General features: G+C 38.5%; 1 protein-coding gene across 1 annotated transcript in view; it reads right to left on the bottom strand.

The window, feature by feature from the left end:
• Nucleotides 1–22,868, bottom strand: part of MGAT4A (alpha-1,3-mannosyl-glycoprotein 4-beta-N-acetylglucosaminyltransferase A) — a gene marked incomplete at both ends in the record, with an annotated part of 68,577 nt that overhangs the window by 894 nt on the left and 44,815 nt on the right. Inside the window, 6 exons of the mRNA XM_079549543.1 lie at nt 764–830; nt 2,355–2,433; nt 11,631–11,824; nt 12,251–12,358; nt 13,005–13,135; nt 22,028–22,142. Coding sequence (XP_079405669.1) covers nt 764–830; nt 2,355–2,433; nt 11,631–11,824; nt 12,251–12,358; nt 13,005–13,135; nt 22,028–22,142 — 694 coding nt within the window. The remainder of the gene's footprint in view (nt 1–763; nt 831–2,354; nt 2,434–11,630; nt 11,825–12,250; nt 12,359–13,004; nt 13,136–22,027; nt 22,143–22,868) is intronic.

Genomic DNA, 22,868 nt, shown 5'->3' with positions numbered 1-22,868 from the left:
TATATTATTATTAATAATAATATAAGTAATAATATGAAATATATTAGTAAATATATTTAATACAATTAGTAAGAATCCAGATTAAAAGCCCAGTTAGAATTTACACCTGAAATGTAAGTGCATCAACTGTAATTCATTAAGATGAAAAAAAATTGCTTTCTTTATAACTGGGAAGTCCAGCCAATATCAAACACAGTATAAAAAAAGTTGGATCGAAAAGTATCCAAACCTGATCCACAAGCAACATTTCTTTTTCTTGACAACAGGTATCCTGCCATTTCCTGCCCCTTTCCCCAGCAGTCATTTGGTTACAGAAATGCCAATCTCATCCCATGACAAAAGGGTTGATTGTCTGACTGTAGGGTTGGTTCAAACCCCAGCCCCTGTTGACAGGCACTCGAGCAACTCGAGTTGACAGCAGCTCACTGGGAGGGACTCATGCAGCCACAGGACGTGAGAGAGGATTTTATGCAACCTGGAGATGCCTCAATGGTAATGTAGGTTGGTGTATTCTGGCAGAGAAGTTGGGCATGGCTGCACTGCAGTTAGCAGTCACAATAGGCCTTTGTTTAGTACATCAATCTCAAAGAATATATACTGGAAGCAATGTTAACTAAAGTCTAGAAGGTCACACATCCAAAATGAAGAACAAAACCCAGATATAGGTTTGGTTTGGTTTTAAAGTGTCTTATTGGTTGCAGTAGTAACAAAACACATGGCATTCTATATGAGTAAGAAAAAAGCACTGCTGTCTGTGGCATACCTATTCTGAAGTAACCATCCTCTAAGCGTTTGTCTTTGGTTTCTTTGCTTAACACCAGTTCTTCATTCTACAATAACAAAGCACAGATAAGTTTATTTACTTTTTCACATATGACATTGCCAAGGAAGGCCAAATTTGTACGCACTTGTTATATATCCAGCATCCAGCTTCTCTAAATAAACTATAAGCCAGTATAGAATAGTTATTTATAGCCTTTGGTCAGCCAATGCAAATATAAGTACTCCAGAATGGAGCTGTATTTGGCTTCAAAGTAGAAGAAGGAAGTACTTTAAGTGCCCCACCTCACTGATACATCAACTGCCACATGAACAAAATACATAGCAGACAGGAGTGCGCACAGAAAAAGAAAAGCAAAAGCAAAGTCTTGCCTTGTTTTCCTATGGTTGAGCCAGAGGTTTCTCTCAGGCCAAATGAAACTTACAGCTCATTTTTTTTTATATAAGAATTTGGGTAAAATGGAAAGCCTTCAGACCAGCAAGGGAAGCATTTCAATTATCACTGCCTTACCGAAAAGGGTGGATACCAATAAGCTTCTTTCATAAGCACAGAAAAAAAAACAACTGTACACCAGAGCTTCAAAAACAGCCTGAAAATTACAACCAGAATCACACAACCCAATACTAAAAGACCCAATATAGGAATTTCCCAGGAATCAGTTACAAAATTTCTTGACAGGCACAGGACACAGGACATTAAGTCCATCTGCTATTTGTTTCCCCTCCTTCCAAGTCCCAGACCAATCCAGTCTAGTTTTTGGCACTATACAATCCCTCCATGATCATTTACTTATTAATGTTTTGGGTTTTTTTTTAATTTGGAATATGGCATGTAAAAAATAGATTTCAAGAAACCTGAATTGTTGGTATGGGAGAAGACAGACATACTTAGCTATTTTAATACCCTGTAAAACAAATTTGTTTTAAGTAATATCCTTAGCCATTCCCAGAGTTTTCTGATATAAATGATTAGGTGTAATATCCAATTGAAGAAAAAGAGCCTGTATCGTCTGGCTTCAAGCTAGAATATATTTTAGACAGTAGAGTGCTCCCCTGAAATAAAATGCAGACTGATCTATGGTGGAAAAAATTAGGTCATCAAGACAAAGACACAGATTTAGTCTGGGAATCCAGATACTGAAAAATCTGCAAGGATTTGTGATCAGGTCTGGATGTATGTCAATTCCTGAACCAAGTTGTCTTTTTTTTTCTTAACTAGGTCAAAAAGGAGACTGATTTAGCTTTCTCCTTTTCCAAAACACACAGGAAAGGGCAGATTATTTGGTTATTTTTTGTTTTAAATAGTAACAGTGAATTGGAAGAAAACAAAGTTGTTCACCTCCAAATTACCATCAATACTTGTAGCAGGCTGTGTTCTAAAGGAATTATGTGAATAGTTCCAATAATTTTCTGTCAACAGAGCCAATCTTAAAAAAAGTACAAGCATCAAAAGGCTGCAGTTAGAAAAGAAACCATCTTGTCTGTCTTACTCTGTTAAAAAAGGGAAGTCAATACAATTATGAGGCTTTGCTTTTATCCTATAATGAAGGAGAAACAAATCAATGTGTTCATACCTGAAAAGGCAAAACTTCCACGGTTGTGTTTAGCAGTATATCTCCTGGATGCTCTGGATTGCCACTGTGGAACAAGTACCTATAAAATAAAAAGGAAACATAAGACAGTCTACATATATCAACCATCAATCAATCAATTGCTATGTTACCACCTTATGTATTATTAAACACTTTATCTGAGTTATAATAATAAACACTAATTTTACACTAGACCTACATCAATTGATTGAAAAAGTGAAAGGTGGTTTCACATACTACTGTAATAGAAAGGGCTAGCTAAAACTTTTGCACTTGTTAAAGAGCAGTTGAGTAACGTTTTACTAGGAAGATCCCTAGATCTGGTCTCTACCCATTGCATTACACAAAGAAGCCAACACTGTAACTACTATTGCCAGGTATGCGCTGGCATCACTTCCAACCTCTCTCCTTTGCTTCCCATGTCTGGTCAGGCCAGCTCATTCTTGTGCCACCAGAATGAACTCTGCAGATCTATTCTGAACCAGGTCAGGAAACCTATCTGCATGGACTCTCTTGCCAGATTAGTTTTCTCGGAGACCTGACCTCTGCTCTGGTTCTTTGCACAGCCTCATTAACAACTCTGCCAGGAACTCCCAGCCAATACATTAATGATATCTGAATTCAAACTTCTATTCCAGAGACAGATTATTATTTCAATATCTCTACATTTTTTTCTTTGTTAACATAATTGTGTGTTGTGGGGTTGTTTATTTTGAAATGTACAAAGGACTATTATATTACATACCTGCAGAAAGTCCCCATTAACCTCATTCAGATGAGTAATGAATGATTTTTTGTAATGCAAAAGAACAAATACATTTTAAACTGTACCCAAAACCTTCCCTAATATTTTTAAGGAGTGAAGTGCAAATCTTAGAATTCTAACTACCCCCTCTCCAACAGTTTTTGCAGTATTACACACCTGTAGATAGTCAGTTATCAGGCTTTAATTTCTCTTTCTTTATGTATAAACACAAACTTCATACCTCTTGATACCAAATAGACATACATACGTAAATAAGTAACAATATTTATTACCACTAGGTGGTATCAACGCTTGAAAAGTTGCTCATTCTTATTTTTTTCTAGGGGATCACAGAGGTGTTTGTTCAGATTACTGTCTGAAAACTGCTTGTATATTACACCTACTCAAAAGACACTTTTAACAAACCTCATTTATTGTTAATACATTCAAATGAATATGTAAAAAATCTATCTACACATTTCAAACCTTCCTTCAATTGGAAACTAGAGAAATAAACATTAAGCACTACCTTCCACATTAAACACATCACCAGCCAGGGACAAAATTAGTTCAGAAATTATCACTTGATTAAAATTACAAACATTAGCTCCACTTGCAATTTATTAAGATATAATTGCAGATGTCAATTCCAGATTGTCTTTATCCAATATGTCTGAAGCTAGGTAAATACTTGCCATTAATCCACACTCTATAGCTACAAGTCAAGAAGGAGAACAGAGCCCTTTGACCCCGAATTAAAATGTCTGTGGCAATAAGCTAATAGGAATTAATTTAAAAACACACTAACACACAGAGGCAGGTAGCAGTTATCAAGGCTCAGCAGAGTCAAAATCATACACTCAGGTCTCAGAAAGCTACGCTGATCCCCATTGCACTGATTTCAGCAGAATTTCCCACACTGAACTGCAAGACAACTAGATTTGGTCAGCTCCAACACTGCATGTACTTGTGTGCATCTCTGTGATCATGAGCTCCCAGTGGAAGACAACACTGCGGAGGTGGTCCGTGTTGGGGGAAGCAGTGGTTGGGTTCTGCTTTGTTTCAAGAGCAGCCCTACTGCCACAGCAGCCATTTCTCCTACTGTGCTGACTTCTGAAACTCAGGTGGGGTTTCTGCCCCAGTCCCAGAACTTACCATGCCAGGAAGGCATCAAGCTTAAAAGCTGGCAAGATGCTGAAACCGTTATGGGAAGTAATGAAAACTATTTCTCCATAATCAAGCCCACTTTTTTTCAGTCTGTTTTCTATATCTGTCTATCATATGCACATACATATAACATATGCATATGTCACATCTTATTTAAGATTATGTTTAGAACAGAAGGGATATTTTTATATCTGAGCCCTGCCTGAACACTTGTCAGATAACACCTACTCTGACAGCAGTTGCACAGATACGAAAAATAGAAGCATGAATGCACATAACACAGCTCATATCTATAATCAATCTTCTGCTTAGAAATACAGTTTATGAATTAGAAAATTCACTTTGAAATAACATTTAATTTACAAATGAGCGGCTGTTCTACAGCTCCTAAAAGCAGCCTCAATTAGCTGTTCTTTTATGAAGCTCCTTTCCTTGACACACTGATAAATCTCAAGCTTTCAAGGCTACAAAATGTTTTTCTGGAGACAGAAAGCCACCAAAGTTGCTGTGCTTTTGGTTAAGGCATTCTGACATCTGACCTGGGATTTATAGGCAACAGCCCTCGGAAATACTAAAAAGCATGTGCCTTTTTTTTCTCCACTTTGTTTAGCTGATATTTTTCCCTAGGATGGAATCAAAAACATTTTTGTCTATTTGTTACTTAAACATAATGCCTTCTGAAACATTCTTTCAAATTAGAATTCTGAAAGCCACAGGCCTGTTAAGTATAATAATCCCAGCAAATGCATATTAACCTGAAGTTATAAAACCACAGTTGCCTTGTAGAACACTACTTCACAGTCTGCTTTAATTCCAAAACACAGGTGGGCAACGTGGACATTCTTGATGGAAATCATCAGCAAAAGGCAACTCTGACTCACAACTAGTAAATGAAATACTGATGTACCTGAACTTCAGAGAACCTTTTTCACTGTCAGACTCTCTTTAATTTGAAGTGGTTGAGGTCAAACCGGTACAGGTTAGGGGATGAGCTGCTGGAGAGGAGCTCTGCAGAGAGGGACCTGGGTGTCCTGGTAGACGACAGGTTGGCCATGAGCCAGCAGTGTGCTAAGCTAACTTCAACTCTTTACTCTCTTTGTATTTTGCTTATGGAGTGGACGTCTCTATCTTCTTTCCCACACACTGAGACCCAGAGAACTGAGTCTAAATTTCCAGATTTGTTTCTATTCAGGCACTCAGAAGTCTGTCTTACTGTCTCTTATACTTTATTAAAAACTAGAATCATTGGCATTCCCATTTTTTTTAAACACAACGTGCAACTCTATGCATCTTCTGTTTTGTTGAGCCATTACAAAGAGAGCATAGATCAGAACACTACAAGCTTATCAGTAAACAGCAGCTTTATGAAAGGAAATAATACAAGAAAAATCTTAAAAATTCGAAATTCACAGCCACTGCCAATGCATTTTTTGTTTTGAAGAAAACAGACTCATCTCACTTGATGCTCAACACAAATATTCTAGGAATCTATTTATGAATGTAGGCCTTTGTCTTCTGTAAATAACAGGAATCAAATCTTTTTCTCTGTGCTTTCCCATATCTCTGTTTAGCAATTTGATATACCTTTGTATATTCCATTTTCAGAGAAAGGAAGAGAGAGAGGAAGGCAGAGGGGAAACGTTTCCTTCCACATTTGCACAAATTGTACCCCAGCACCAGGGAACATACCAGTTATTAATTCTGCATAACGTGAATGTCTATGAAAGTAACAGTCAGTCAGCAAGGTTTGGGCTCTCCACAAATACTGTCACCTCTGCAAGAGTTATTATCCACCAAATCCATCCTGTCTTTTTGATCTCCGGATGCAAATAGGATAAAAGAAATCTAATCTAACCCCACTCTGTCATTTTCCCAGAACCCTCATTAGGAAATGTTATTTTCACTGTTACTGGAAACATGCATTGACTGTGCATTACTTTCCATGTTTTTCTTGTATAAAATATAAAAGGAAGATTAATAACTTCTTTTCCACGTTCCGTTTTCTTTCCTATCCTTTAGGTCACTTATCCATTCCTTTGCAAAAGCCTTTGCTCCATCCGCACTTTCATGTCAGACACCATAGTGTCAGACCACCCCTCTGCTGCCATCTCTCACATGACAACAGCATGTAATGGAATATTCGTGGGAAGGATCAACCTCTACTGCCATCTCACCAACATCTGCTTCTGACATCATGAGCCAACATCATAACGTAGGAGGCGTTACTTTCATAGTAGGCCTCATACAGACACACACGCTCACACACACTTCTCCAGAAGTGCTCCAGTTAGTTTTCTTAAACACTGGCATTTGCTAACATTTGAGATGCACTTGGGTGTGGGCAACCTCACAGGATGCCGGATGCAATTATGACATATCAGACACTCAAGCCCTTTGGGAAATCAAATTAAGTAATTTAGGGTATCACATTAGACACCTAACATTCAGGCAACTGCATTAAGCCTCTCAATATTTCTGACCAAGAACAGTAAGCCCAGGAACACTGCCAAACACACAGATCTGGAGCATTAGTGCCATTAAGGAGGAAGCAGCATGTCCTTGGCTCAGGCAGCTCTTTTCTTCTGTCTCTGATCCATGCTTTCTTTTCTTTTCAGATGAAGCACTTGCCTCATCATTGCAGGCATAGTTCCATGCTTGGAGCAACCGGCATCAGTGGCTGGGAGCCTGCCTGCCAAGTCCCTGCTGTCAGTGTATCCATTTGAGGATGTTCTACTCATTAGTACAGAAGCTTATATAAACACAGAAACCAAGTCCTCAATTCCTCTTTTTTTTTTTTTTCCCCCACCCTCCCACATTGAAAACATTAGCCCAACTGAAATGCTCTGAAGCACTAAAACTTTAATAACTTTATCAGACTTCTAAATATTTCCTACCAACTGATATCAGAATTAAAGCTTAAAAAATGATAGTAAGTTACATTTTAATAACCTTTTCTATAACTACGCGTTTAGAATACAGATGATTTCTAAAGTGTGCACTGTGCAGTCGTGTGCATGTGTTATGTCAGCTAGAACTGCACAGGAAAGGCAGGATGTATTGCACCATGCTGAGGGAGAGCTTGCTTTTACAATGAACAGCTTTTAAAGCTGTGCTGCTCTTCCACTATAACGATGTGTGCTTAATAGCAGGACAGCAGCCATCACTTTTTAAATAGGTAATTTTCAGCACTGTCACAATAATTTCAAAGCAAAGTAACTCATTATGTTTGGTTATCAGCTGCCAGACAATACACAATACAATAAGTTTCAAGTTTAAACAATCAAATACATCATTCCCACTGACGCAAGATATCTACATTACGAGAAGCTACCACAGGACATACTCACAAGGTTAACAGCACGTGTTCCTTCCCTGGGATCCCAGGGTCAACAGCAGAGAAAATTGGATTGTTATTCTCAAATACTGCACCTCAAGTGGCTATGCCAACATCAGAATACAAAGTAGTAAATGTAATCTACAAGCAGATTTGTCCAACTATCAAGATTCTAGCTTAAAGATGAAATGGCAGAGAGCAGAGTCCACCTCATAAAACCACTTTCTTAACCATCAACAGCATGTTTTGAGGACTACCCAATAACTTGTTAAAAACAAGGCCACAGCTATGAGGCAACTGGAGTTAAAAGCAGAGGAGTGTAAAAACAAGAAATCTACACACAAAACCCAAGAAAACACAAGTTCTGCTAATCCTTTTGAAAATACCCTAACACTGCTAAGCACTTATATAGAAAGGATGACTTAAACAAAATGTCCATTGGTAGTTCCAAAGGCTTCCTTGGTGTTACTTGGTATTTTCAAAGAACAAATTCCAGTGTCCAAAGCTGTTCACAATGAGCTCCTTGGGCTCAACACCCATCACTAACCTCTCTGAAGAAACAGGGTAACTGGCAAAGAAAAGTAATATTTATAGTTATTTATAGTAACCAGAATTAATGCTAGCGCTTAATGTAAATTCAAATAGTAGTAATGTGAATATCATAATGTAACTTTTAAATATGGGCTTTAATAACTAAGTGAGACTGGAACAACAGTATATAATGAAATAGCAAAGTGAATTTTCATAATTATCTAGTGACCTAAAGGAAAAGAAATGCAGTATTTCTTGTCTTTACAATGTAGGCTGTTTTGAGCCTACATTTATTCAGAAAGTAGTCCATCCATTTGAAACAAATAAACCTCCCACATTGGTGAGCAATTTGTTCCTTAGTAAGAAAGTCAGTGGATCTACTTTCAGTCTGAAGGACGTGCTATTGTAACAGTGGTGTGCATCTTTGTATTACTGCAAAAATAAGAATGAGAATTTAGCTTATTATCATGGGACTTCAGTGTTCTGGCTGGAAATCTTTCACTTGGAAATGACTGAAAAGATTCAGTATAAGAGCTGTTACTAACATGAACATTAGACAGTTTCAATTTATACACCTCTCTCCTTCTTCAGGTGTGGTTTAGAACAATCAATGTCTGATTTTCAGCATTCAGCAGGGATAAGCCATCTAGGTTTAACACAAAACAGCCACAAATGTTCTTTTCTGCTCTACTACATGAGTTCAGATCTCACTCAAGGTTACTAAGAAATTCTTGCCTCTGTTATCTCTGACAATATTCTCAGGTCTCAAAAATGAAGTATTCAAAGGCTTGATGACAGTTAATGACAGAATTGCTCTACTCAACACAAAATTTCAGTTCAGTTCTGCAAAAAAGGTTTGGCATGGAAAAATAAACTCTAGCAACAAGTTACTACTCTGTCACACTGTAACAGACCTGCCATTCATTCTGCCAGTTGTAGTCAATATTTCCATTAAGAAGCTTGTTTATCAAGGATTTATTACTGGAGTTATTAAGCAGTTATGCCTCAAACCCACCTGGCAGACAACGATTCGTACAAAATCAAAGAGCTATTCTACTACTTTAAAAACACAAACAGCATGTGCTGTGTCCCTTCACAAACACAAGATGGCTTTCAAAAGCATATCTTCTACTCTTGATTGCTGTGGATCTATCTTCGCAGCAGGCAAGTTTTCCTGATGTGCAGTCCACTTTCCCTTTCATGTCTTTCAACCCACTCGTCATGGATTTACATTTAGCTGCCTCAAAAAGCATCACTGAAATATAAGGAAGCACAATTTCTTTGCCCAACCTTCATCTACAAAAATCTGCTGCTGAGGAATTTAAGTAGGCAAACAAAACCAAGTCCTCAACAATTTGAAATGACAGTGTTTGTAGCCCTGATCAGCTACTGACTGCAGAAAGGCAGAATACTGTATTTCTTATGACCCTGTGACAAAGAAACACAAATGAATGAATACCAAAATGGCCTAAAATGACAGTTCAAATGACTCTATACCTAGTTTTTTAAGTCTGAAAATATAAAATCATTCTAACTTGTGAACTTCCTTTGAGGAAGCAACTGGATTCAAAACACTTCATCTAACCTAAAATTACTTTCATCAATATGTAAAAATAGTAAAATAAATAATCATATAATCCTCTACTGCTAGGACTGCTTCTAACAGTCTTAGCCCTAGCTACAAATTTTAAGAGCACGATAATGATAACTGTCTTCCCATCTTTCGCAGAGATCATCAGCATTTACTTTTACCCCCAATTCCTTCACCATGATGGTGATACACACCAAATGCATATTTTCTTCACACCACAGGGATGACCTACTACACTTGCTAGCAACAGTTTACAAAATCATAGAATGGAAGGAACCTTTAAGAGCACCTAGTTCCAATCCCCCTGCTATAGACAGGGGGATACCTCCCTCTAGACCACGTTGCTCAAAGCCCCATCCAGCCTGACCTTAAATGCTTCCAGGGAGGGGGCATCCACAATCTTGCTGGGCAACCTGTTCAGTGTCTCACCATCCTCATAGTAAAGAATTCCTTCCTAATATCTAGTGTAAATCTACCCTCTTCCTCTAGCAACTTGTCCCATTGCTAACGGAATTGTGATTACGTACTTGACTCACCCTAATGAAACAACAATGTTCCATCCAAGATCAACATTTACTTGCTACAGTTACCCTATTTATAAAATAGAAGCATATAATTCTTAATAAAAAAATAAATAATTCAGAAAATAAAAACAAATTTAACAAAGATCACTTTATAACCTTGAAGAAGAAAATTTGATCAAAAAGGAATCAATGAGTTCATACATTTCATTTGGAAAATGTATCATTTTTATACTATTGGCATAGGATTAAAAAAACAATCTGCTTTTAATCCAAGAAGTATGGCAGTCAAACCCCTCAACGCATACATCTTAGAAGCTATCCAGGAAAATCTTTTAAAGCACACTAATCAACTGAAAGAGTAATTTGACATCTTGCACAACAAACTTGAGTTTCATAGGTCAGACCAGCTTGAAAAAACATAGAACAAGGAAACTACTGATCCTCACTTAGTCTTTGATTACGTAGCAATGTGCAGAAGTTGACTAACTGGATTCAGTTCAGGTCTGCAAAAAGGGCTCCTTCACAAGAAAAGCACCCAGACAAATCATCCAAAGAAACCTTCTCTACTGTACTAGAGGTACTGGCCTCAAAAAAGCATATAAAGTATGTGAAGAAAAGTGAAAGGAATCCATTAAAGTAGCAATGCTTGGACACTGCATAAGCAATATAATTTTTAAGTCTTAGACTACTATGTTGGTAGGACAGTAAATAACAAAGCTGCAAAAAGTCTCAGCAAAAGTAAAGGAAGACTAATAACTCTAGTAGATAAAGTCACCTCTAACTCTCTAGCAAATCACAGGTACTTTCATTTCAAGCCTATTTTTAAAATTAATTACATAGGTCAACTTGAACTTTTAACTCTTTTCCAAGCCCTAAAGCAGATTCTGAAAAAATAATAACAACCTTTAGAGTTCCCAAATTTCAGGTAAAAGGACACCATATGCTCCAGCAAGACTTCTGGTCTGGACAATCAATGCACTGAGGCTGAGGCTGCAGGGCACAACATACTGTACCACACACTGCGCTGCACAGTTGAAATTGTAATTAGAAGCAGACCATCCAAGTACAAATAGAGCCAAATTGGCTTCTCTGGATTCCCTTATGAGCTTCCATAGAAGAACTGGTCTTGAATTGCATTTATCAAAAAGGCTCCAGGTAAAATTAAAAGAAGAAATAAAGAGGAAAATAACATTTAAAGCAGTAAAGGCTTGGAAGGAAAAGTTGCTCGTGATCAGTTTCACCTAAACTGCAAATAAACCAGGATGATTTCACTTTAGTTTATTACGACAGCCCCCAGTTCTATTGTCAAGCATTCTTGGCAAGCATACAGCCTTAGATATGAGACGAAAACCAAATAATTACTAACCTTTCTACATTGACAGGCTTGTCAAATTTAAATAGAATATAATCCCCAGCAACCGGTGTGACAGCCCAGAAAAAGTCTTCCCCTACATATGTTTTTTCTAACGTGTGCCCCTGGTACACTTTTAAAGATGTGGAAACCTCTGCAGGTGGATTCACGTGGATTTTATGCAGTAGCGGTTTCAGAAAGTCTTTATCCTAATTGAAAGAAAGAAAAACATCATGCTGTTTTATTACGTTTTTCTCAAGTGGTTACACTTAAAATGAACTCCTAGAGGAAAAAAAAAATGAAAAAATAAAAATGCATCACTCATTTCCAGATATTTCAGATCTTGTAATAGGTAATAAGAGGAGCATTCCATTAAAGTAATAAATAAAGAAAAAGTAATAAAGAAATTAAAAAAAATAAAACATATTCCCACTAGCAAATATTCATAAAAATAAGCTGAGATTGTTTTTTCTTATACCTGATAGTAACCAGTTTATATCAGGTTCATTCCAATTGGAATAACACATAGTTAAAAAATACTAAACAAGAAAACTCTTTTTTTCTCAAAGACTGAAAAAAAAATAATTCACAAGATCAATTTGTTCTGGAAAGGAAGGAGAAGTGTAGCTACTAACTGTGAGTTTCTGGATCTTTCCTGCCAGGGAGGAGTGGAGGCCAACATGCTGGAAGAGAGAAGGCCTGAAGCGTATCCGTAGGTTTGATTTCTGCCGATCACAATGTTTCTAAAGCAAAAGGAGAAGGGATAAAAACCCATACTGTTAAATTCAACAAAAAGTTGCTGAGATTTTACTCAAGGACATCATCTTACATGAACCGAAAAGACTCACAAAAACCCAGACCTATTTATCCAGTTCATCTTGGTTTTATTCTAGAAATCTAGCAACACTGCTGTACAAATATAATACTAGTCGATAAAGAAGAAATTTACATCTATTTTTGTACAGAACCTGTTTCTTCAGTCTTTCATCAAGGAAGCTACTAGAGGAATAAAGGACCAAAAATCTAAATTTAATCACCATTTGGAATCTTCTCTATGACTGCTATACAAGTAGTAGTATTCTACAGAGCCATAGTGGGGGTTACAAGAACGAATTAATTTCAGGACTGTCACATATAAAAACTAATCTAACATTTTTCTTTCACCAACTACTGCATCCACCTCCAGAATCCAGAACAAAAACAATTATAATGCCTCTGAAAAATGTGTTTCTGAAGGTTTACCTGAGATCAAAATCTTAGTAGGAAAACAGATTAATTTAGAACACACAGTAACCACGATAAATTGTATGCTAGCCTTTAATTCAGCAGAAACAGCACATTCACAAACATTAAAACATTTTAGAAGCTTCACAATAAGAAGAAACTTACAGCATCTTTTTCAGGGTTACACACTTTTACCCAGAGGATATGGTCCAGAAGCCAATCAATTGGTTTCTCCTTATAAAACATAAATATGAACTCTACAATAAGAGTGATATCTGGAGACTGGAACATTTTGCCTGCAATGACATTAAAAATAACTGGAGTTATGTTATAATAAGACAGCATTGTACCTTGAAATCACTGTTAAAATAAGCAAGCTTCTGCCACAATAAGGTATGTCAGTGATGAATGATTTGAAATCTCCAATTGAGCAACCTGAAAAGCTCCATACTTATAGAATGCTTTGGGTCGGAAGGTACTTCAAAGGCCAACTAGTTCCAAACCCTTGCCATGAGCAGGGACACCTCTCACTACATCAAAGTGCCCAGAGTCCCATCCCACAGTGCCTTAAGCATTTCAAGGATTGGGGCATCCACAGCTTTTCTCAGCAACTTGTTTCAGTAGCTCACCACTCTTACAGTAAAGAATTTCCTCCTAATATCCAATCCAAATCGGCCCTCTTTTAGTTTAAAGCCATTACTCCTCATTCTTACTATAGTTACTACAGTTCCTGATAAAGAGCCCCTGTCCAGCTTTCCTGTAGGCCCTCTTTAGGTACTGGAAGCTCACCGTAAAGTCTCCCTGGAGCTTTCTTTTATCCAGGCTAAAAAATACCAACTATCCCAGCCTACATTCATAGAAGAGGTGTCATATCCCTCTGAACATCTTCGTAGTTCTTCTCAGGACTCAGTACAACATTTCCATTTCCATCCTGTGTGGGGGGCCCCGACAGTTTGGATGAAGTACTCCCAGTGGGGTTTCATGAGGGCAGATCAGAGTGGGCTTGTCACCTCCCTTTTCCTGCTGGCCACCCTTCCTTTGATGCCACCCAGGATAGAGTCAGCCTTCTGGACTCTAAGTGCACACTGCCAAACCATGTTGAGTTTCTCAACGTTCAGCACTCCCAAGACCTTCTCTCGATACATTCTCTCCCCAACCCGCATTTGTGCTTATGAGTGCCCTGATGCAGCTGCAGGACCTTGCACGCAGCCTTGTTGAACTTTATGGGGTTTTCAAAGGTCCACCTCTCAAACCAGTCAAGGTCATTCTGGATGGCATCCCTATCCTCCAGCATATCAACTGTACCATGTACCTCGGAGTCATCAGCATACCTGAAGGTGCACTCAATCCCACTGTCCATATAATGAACAAAGATATTAAAGAGTGCTGATCCCATTACAAACCCCTGGTGAACACCATTCCTCAATGTTCTTCACCTGGACACGGAGCTGTTGACCACACCTCTGAGTTCTACTACTCATCCAATTCTTTATTCATCCATCAAATCCATGTCTCCCCAAATTTAAAGACAAGGATGTCACATGGGACAGTGTCAAATGCTTTGCTTAATCTGGGTAGATGATGTCAGTTGCTCTTCCCTGACCTACAAATGCTGTATCCCTGCTGCAGAAGGCCACCAAACTTGGCAGGCACAATTTGAACTTAGTGAAGCCATGTTGGTTGTCTCCAAACGTCTTTGTTTTCTATGTCTTTTGGCATAGTTTCCAGGATGATCTGCTCCACAGTCTTGCAGGACACAGAGATGAGATAACTGGCCTGTAGTTCCCTGGATCTTCCTTTTTTAGCTTTTTAATACCAAGGGGGTTGTGTTTCCCTTTTCACTCGCTGGGATCTTCATAGGACTGTCATGACTTCTCAAATATGGTGGATAGTGACTTCAAAACTTCATCTGTCAGCTCCCTCAGAACAACTGGATACATCTCATCAGATCCCACGAACTTGTGAACATTCAGGTCTCGAACCTGATCTTCTCCTGAAGTAGGAGGTTCTTCATTCTCCAAAGTCCCTGCCTTTGCCTTCTGTGACATAGGCCATGTGGCTAGAGCACTTGCCAATGAAGACTGATGCAAAAAGTTCCCCATATTCCATGTAAACAGGTCTCCCTTCCAGGGAGGGCACGTTTCTTTTTCCTGTCTTCCTTTCATAACTGACATACCTATAAAAAGCCTTCCATGTTGCCCTTGACATCCCTGGCCAGATTTAATTTTATCAGAGCTTTAACTTCCCTAAGCTGATCTCTGGCTGCTTGAACTATTTCTCTGCATTCCTCCCAGGTGGCATGCCCTTGCTTTCAGCTATGCAAAACTAAATAAAACAGAAAAGCTAGTCAAACAAGAACTTGTAATATAACTGGGTGCCATTAAAACATTCCATGTGTGTTACAACATAATCTCCTTAAGAACAAACGTTTTCAGTCTGCAGAAACAGATGAAGAAAAATTATGGGCATGTGCTTACTATTCCCTATGCTGTCGCATAGCAGCAACCAGAGTTTTTCCAGAATGTACAGGCCACTGGCAAACTCAAACCAAGTGCAATTCCAACTAGACAGAATTAAAGCAGCCAGCTGCCTAGTAGAAAGCCCAAATCCCTCATGTGATAAAGAACTGGAGAATTTTGCTATATACTGATGTGACTTTGGGGCTTTCAAGATAACATACTCCTTGGTAAAGCACAGATAGACTTCTTGGTGACACAGTTACTACAGAATCTTTGTAATTCTGCAAAATATGAGTTCTAAAACAAGGCCTAGATGAAAAAGAGAAACTTTGTGTTTTTGTAGAGTGTATTATATCAGCAACTTTCTGCAGGGCAGTAGAAGGTGTCTGAAGAGAAAAGTGGCCAATACACTCGACTTTGTTGTTGCACTGAACGCAGCACCTAAGTAAGGCATCTCCTGTAAAGATACGGCTACTAGGCACAATAAGTAACTGGCAGTGGGACAGCCCAAACATGAAGAAAGACTCCAACAACAAGCAATTCTACTACCTGGGACTCAGTGACAACTTCAAGCTTCCAAAGCCAGATCTAGAAGTGAGGACACATTCAGAAAGCACCATCAGGTTTGAAGATGAAGTATGGAAGACACAAGAAAAGACGACTTTATACGATAATGAACCATGTGGGGGGATGCCAGCTGACATGATTAAGTTTTGTAGATGGTGCTTAGACGAAGGAAGTGCTGACATATATACATGGGCTCTTGGGGGACATGCACATGAATAGATTAAAGTGCAATAGAGGATCTTCTCCAATGCAAGTTCTTAGAATACCCACACTTTGATGCACAATAACACACTTAAGGATGTGAAATTTTCTCTTCATTTGTAATGCACAAGGCCTTCATAAGTTTTTTCAATCAAGTCCAAAGTATTTTTTCTTTCTACATTTTGAAGGAACAGCTGGAGTAAATACTAAGAATAGCTATCTCTGAGGTAGCAAAGCCACTCTCTGCACATTAGAAAAGGGAAATTGGTTCTCACTACAAGAACAGAAAACTCTCCAGAAAGGCCATTAAGGAGCTACATAGGCTATTCCTGAAGACAAACAAACAACGAACAACCTTTTGTATGCAACATAAACTATCAGCAGTGGAGCACTCCACTTGAACATGTGGCTGAATGGAAATGAAGAACTGCAAGCACTCTGCATTACTCCATTCCTCAAGGTGGATGTTCACTTTTACATAAACAGAAGACAGGATATGGCTGAAGTATCACCCTGAGCCAGTACTACACTTAAGACTGCATTAATTTTTGCCTTAAGTGATGATATTTCTGCTGTGAATATGTATGTGGACCATCACTCAGTTTCAGTTACTTTTTCTTTGAGGCTCACCTAGGTCTGTAATTCATGGAGGATTATCACAAGGTAGTACAATAAATCAACCAGTAAACACAAAAAAAAAGGAGCTGGGAGTTCAAATCTTTTTAATAGGGATGGAGAATTTCTCTGCTGAAGTGGGACTGAGCTTAGCATGTTTTACACTATCTCAGCACAGACACAGAATTCCAGGTTATCAGCTTACATATTAGGTAACCAGGATATGTTTTAAGTGAGAACATCTAAGTTGTGGTGGCCTTTTTTATGTGTGCTCCAGCACTGTCGATTATCAGACTCATACATCTGGAGACTTGCTCTAACAATGTTTAGATCCTGACCTACAGAATTCTTCATTCTCTCTAAAAGGGGTTAGAGACACAGGAGGTCACCTAAAGGGCTCCATCATTTCCAGAAAACATGTCAAACATAGGAACTCTCATTCCATTCCTGCATGACTTGTGTGAAACTGGCAAAGAGAATAGCCAATGACATAACAGTTCTTTTGGAATTTGAAATCAGTTTGGAGGATGTAATGTGATTCCATCATGATATAGTACACTATGGAAGTTGTATCTGACATAAGAAGTCCCAATTGTTTCATCTGTTGGAATGACGTTGTGGTCATAAAGGAGACTATTCATAGAGCTGGGTGGAGAATTAAGCGTGCTAAGACATAGCAAGAGACCCAACACTGCCAAGTCAGAAAGCTGTCCCTCACAAACTTTGAATTTTTAATTTCATAAGGAAAAAACATTGACGTTATTTGTTAGCGCTTTCTACAACAAGGACCTCAAACAGACATCCCCACTTGAAATTACTGTGTGACTTATGTGAGGCTCCCATTAAACAAAGGACAATTCCCTCTAAATTAGAACTGTCTTGTTAAAAAAAAACAAAAAACATCTTTAGGTCTTTATTAGGATATTGTTGCTATTTACATACTTCATTGTTGTCATGTTGTTTAACATTATTTATAGAAGCATTTAAAAACAGATAGGAAACAATCAAATTATTTGTACAATATTGTATAAAATGTTCAGGTGGAATAACAGCTCTTTCAGCTTGTCACACTTCCAACTAAATAGGCTCCTAATTTTCCTGGTGATTCATCTCTGCCTACTGCTTTTGATAACAGTGTGGGAAAAGAGAAAAATACAAGAAATCCTAATCAAAGATCAGCTTAAAAATGTAAGGGCTCGTGAAGCATTTACGGGACTGAAATCACCATTTCTGGATGACACTGGTTGAAATAGCCTGTCAGTCACACCTGCTTCCACAGAAAGATGACCTTTCCGTGATGTGTATTGTAAAGATACACATGCAACCTAGAAAACATCCCCACATTATTGTTCCAATTGCTGTGGGGGCTGACTGAAGAGACAGCTTATCCTCTTCCAGGGCTATAGGTATATGTACTCCATTTGCTCTGGAATCCTTTTCTTCTTCTACTCAAGGACACAGCAATAGCACCACACTGTACATATATCACTTTGATCAGCTCATCTTCTAAAGAAGACAACGTAGTCTTCAGTTGTCATCTGTGGTGAAAAGACACTCACAGACTGTGCCACTTGAAACCCCAACAATTAAATAACCAGAGAAAAAGACTGAAGAGTGGGCACATACTCTTTTAATCTAAGTTATCCTAATTTTATCTAAAATAGAACCAGGATATGAATAAGCAGATTATTTACTTCTCCGTAGCAAATCTGTGCTCAAAGATGCCTTCTTCTAGGCCTGCATTTGCATGCTATTGTTCAACCATGCAGTAAAGTCCTGACCCCTGACTCAGTGAAGAATCCGGGTACAAGTGTCTTCAAACCCCACTGGCCACTCACTATTATACTCCTGAACACTGTGGAAAGCACAGGCAAAGCCTTCTCCTTGAGGCTCCAGTGAGCACTGGAGCCAAAACTAACAAGCAGAATCCTGCTCCTCAAGCCTGAGACACCTACCTGGAGTAACACTGCCTCTCACTAAGGGCAGATGCACACATACTGCTTTCTGAAGTGCTGTCACCACCTTCCATACTCAGCATGGCACAGCCCTCCCCCAGCACTTTGCCTTTCAGTACAGTACAACACCACCTCTATCTGCCATTTCTGTCACCTGCAAAGCACTTCTGGCCTCAGAACACGCTTCCTATACCAGCTCAAAACCAAGACTTGCTTTATCACAGGCTTTCCCTGCGGAGGTCTTGAAAGCTCCAGAACACCAACTGTACACAGCTTCTCTGTGGCATGGTAAGTAGACCAAGACAATCCCTGCTCCATACATCCAAGATTTCAGCCCCTCTAAATCCAAACAAGCCAAGCCCTTGCCTAGCTTTTCCTTCGTGAGGGTGACAGCAGCAGCCTGGCTTCCCTGGGACACAGACATAGCCCAAGAACAAACAGAAGCATTTACTCAAGCCCACATAGCTACAAATGATAAAAATGCTGTGAGCCATGAAGCCACTCTGGTGGCATCCAAATCTAGCCTGCAGACTGCCCGTTTGCTGTCCCCAATATGCAGTCAAAAATCACCAAGCTGGAGACCTAACCACAAATTGGAAGAATTAGAAAAACTGCAAAAGACAACCTAGAGGCTGATTTCAGACTGCTCTATTAGAGTTTGTGACATCTGACACTATAGCTACAGGACAAGGTATTGTAAATCCTCTGGAAAGCACTTCAGCTTACAAGCAATTGGAAGGCAAATTGGCATTTCTCATAAAAATCTGGCAGGACTTTACCATGTTATGCTAAGGACTGCAGTGCAGAGCTGAATTTGAAAGAGCAGAAGAGGCACCTCCTTCCATAGAGCTTCTAGGGAAAGAGCACACATCTCACCCATTATTTATTAGATACTTGACAGCACTTAGGGCTATGCTTTCAGTATCAAAAAAATAAAAATAAATCAAAGAAAGCAACTTCTCCTCAATGGTGGAGGTGACAGAATTTTATAATCCTGCTGTCAGCCTGAACAGCTGCATTTCCCACTTCTTCATGTACTACTTGCGTAAATTAGATTTTCAGTTCAGAAACACTATGACAAAAACACATTTTTTCCTGGAAGAATTTGTAAGCTGATCAAGGCTTCTAGTAGACTGCAATGAATCAGCTACACTAAATCACTAATTGCTAAATCACTAGCAGTTCCGTACTCTATTTTTACGTATCTACATAAAAATCATCCCAAATTACAACGAACTACTTTTGTCCTTCTCTTTAGCTGTCTGCTTTACCAAATCATCAAGATTCATAAAGAGGTAGCACAGATGAGGGAAATCTACATTGTTTGCATATTCAAATACAGTATATGGCTATTGTAGATCAGAAGGTCTTAAAGCCAGAAGTATTAGTCACCTTCATGAATACCAACTCTTTTCTCAAAACTTAGAAGTGGGATAAGTAGCTAAACTGGGAGGAAAAAATGTTATTTTGTTGGTTAAAGAAAAAAACAACCCAACACATTAAGATATGTAGCCATAGATAACGCATCCAAAATTTTAATCATTTAATCATCAGGATGAAGACAAATATGTAAGAAGGACCAGAACAGGGATACCTAGCAGCAGAAACAACTAATGATAGCCATTTTCAGAGCCCATGCTGCAAACAGACAGTATACAGACAAAGGAAAAAGAAAAATAACACAACTTTATATCTTTTTTTTTTTTTTTTTTTTTTTTTTTTTTTTTTTTTTTTACTATACAACTTTGCATGTGACTTATCCAAATCTCTGTATTAAGTAGTATCTACCTATTCCTCTTGACTTGGACTCTGCTTCCTCTATAGCAAACACTAAGAATATAGGAATGAGGAAGAAGAAGAGAATACATAAGTGTTCTGAAATATATTTTCATGGGATTGACAGCACATGTCCTAAACTGTTGGGCTTATACACATTTTGACATCACAGTATTACAAAAATGCAACTTGTCAGTGTTGCCCTCTATTACTCCATCCACGTTGCACTATTTAAGCAAGACAAATTGCCTCTATAGCCTAGGAACTTCACACAGACTTTACATCCAAAGTGCAGTTAGGCCTGGATCTAAAACTCTAACCCCATCTAAATCCATAATTAGAGTTTACCTGGTTAAAAGTAGAAACAAAATTTAGTCAGAAGCTATTATCCAAGCAAACTCTCCAGCCGCAGAACCACAGAGCTGACAGTTGCAAGTTGCTCCTTCTCCCAACAAAAGAGACAAGCTTACTTTTGGCAAAAACTCCAACTATTTGAATGCTTATTTCTCCATGACAAGCAGCTTCATCTCCTGTTTTTCCCTCCTTGGTTTGCCCAAGGCAATCAAGCAGATTGGTTATGTGGGTAGCAGATAGGAGATGGGAAGACTTCCCTCTGTCCATGTCCTTTCCAGCCCTCCGCTGTAGGTAAGACCGGCACCCAAACGCACAAAGCAGTTTTGTAACCTAACAGTACCTTAGGAAATGACTGCTAGTTTCCATTCAACTTTATCAGTCTCTGAACCCCTGAAAATCAGGAAATCATTGCCTCAGCAACATACGTGATGCTGGAGCTGTAAACAGCATAGTACAGGAAACTCCACAGCCTGACTTAGTTTTTAATTTTTCCTTGCATATCTCCAGCGTTATGCTTTTAATTTCATCGTGATACATCACTGCAATAATGAGGTACCCCTTTCAATGTGCAAAATTCCTTTAAAACTTCTCTTTCCTTGTTGTTGTTGTTTTCTGTTAAGTCCAGTATTCCTCAATAAGAACATATTAGTGTAAGACAGAAAAAATAACTATACAACGATTTCAGCAGCCTCCGCCAGGAATCCAAGATGCTGCATTAACTTCTCTCACTGTTGTTTACTGCCATTGACAAGACAGCCTCTAAATAATCCTATGAAGGAGCACATTGCCATAACTTCTCCTGGATGGATTAGAAAGGCAAAGATAAAACAGGCTTTGCAACCAAGACAAAATGATGTCTGATGATCCTTGGAAATTTTACCTTAAACACCATTTTGCCTGTTTCAGGCAGTGTTCACTCTTGGGCTTTTTCCCCTTGAACTTCACAGTCTAATTACATTTATATTTTAACTGTAGTTAAAATAAGTAATTCCTTGCAGTTCAAGTGTTCTTATAAATAAAATAATTTCTGGTTCTAAAAATGCTCTTACTTCCAACAGTTTGAATTTGACTGTCATGGAAAAGTAGCTAAACTAACAAACGCAAACATGAGTTAAACCACAGAATTCTTTAAGAAGCCAAAGAATTTCTAATTCTTGATTTATTTCCAGTACAAAGATAACTTTGAAGTCAGATCACTATTCATCACACCATCTAAGGATGAATGTGCTCTTTCAAACTACTAAAATGAACATTTTCTTACCAATGAAACCCAGCTGAGAAAATTCCAGAATCATCCAATCTTCAGAAGCGAGCTGAAGCGCAAAGTTCTTTATGGTGCTGAAGTAATTCTGCTTGACAACAATGTCATCTTCAAGCTAGAAGAAGGGAGCAATGATATCAACATTCATGAAAAACAGAAAAATGATAGAAGAAAATACTGCTAGGAAACAGTGATTTGTAATACATTGCTAACACATACCCATATATTTTTAATGCAAGGATTGCTACAAAGCCTCAGCTCTACAGACAAGAATAAATATTTTAGGGTTCATAGTGTAACACTGGAGAGCTAATCCAGAATCCTTCTGTAATAAATGCCATCAATGCATTTCAACATAATGCAGATGTTAAGTAGGTAGTAATAAGTTCACACTACTTTTCTAGCCTCTATCTTCAGAAAAGAACCATTCACGAAGTAATTTCAGATCAAGTGACGTCATCAGGACATTATATGGAGAACAAATAGAATTTTTGTATTATTTCTATGACGGTGTGATTATTTACTCACTCCCTTCCTAGCACTGAAAGACTTTCTCAAGAAGCCAAGAGATGCCACCTACAGAGGCAGGATTCGCTTCCCCATTTCCTGACTTCAGCTGTCAAACAGAAGAACGGGTGCATAGTCCAGCCTCACCCAGACAGCACAACTTCCAAGATGCTGTGCTGCAATCCCTTTATTTCACATTAAGTGCAGACTGCTGCATAAAGGATACTGCAGCTCCTGTTCTAACTCCTAGAGCATTCACTCTTACCTCTTTGTGCTGGCACTAACATTTGTGTGACTTGCCTAGCTTCAAGCAGGCTGCCAATACATCATCCCC

This window comes from Tetrao urogallus (assembly GCF_951394365.1).
Source record: "Tetrao urogallus genome assembly, chromosome: 1".
Classification (NCBI taxonomy): Eukaryota; Metazoa; Chordata; class Aves; order Galliformes; family Phasianidae; genus Tetrao; species Tetrao urogallus.
Note: the sequence above shows the minus strand (reverse complement) of the source record. Positions and strands in the feature narration are given on the sequence as shown.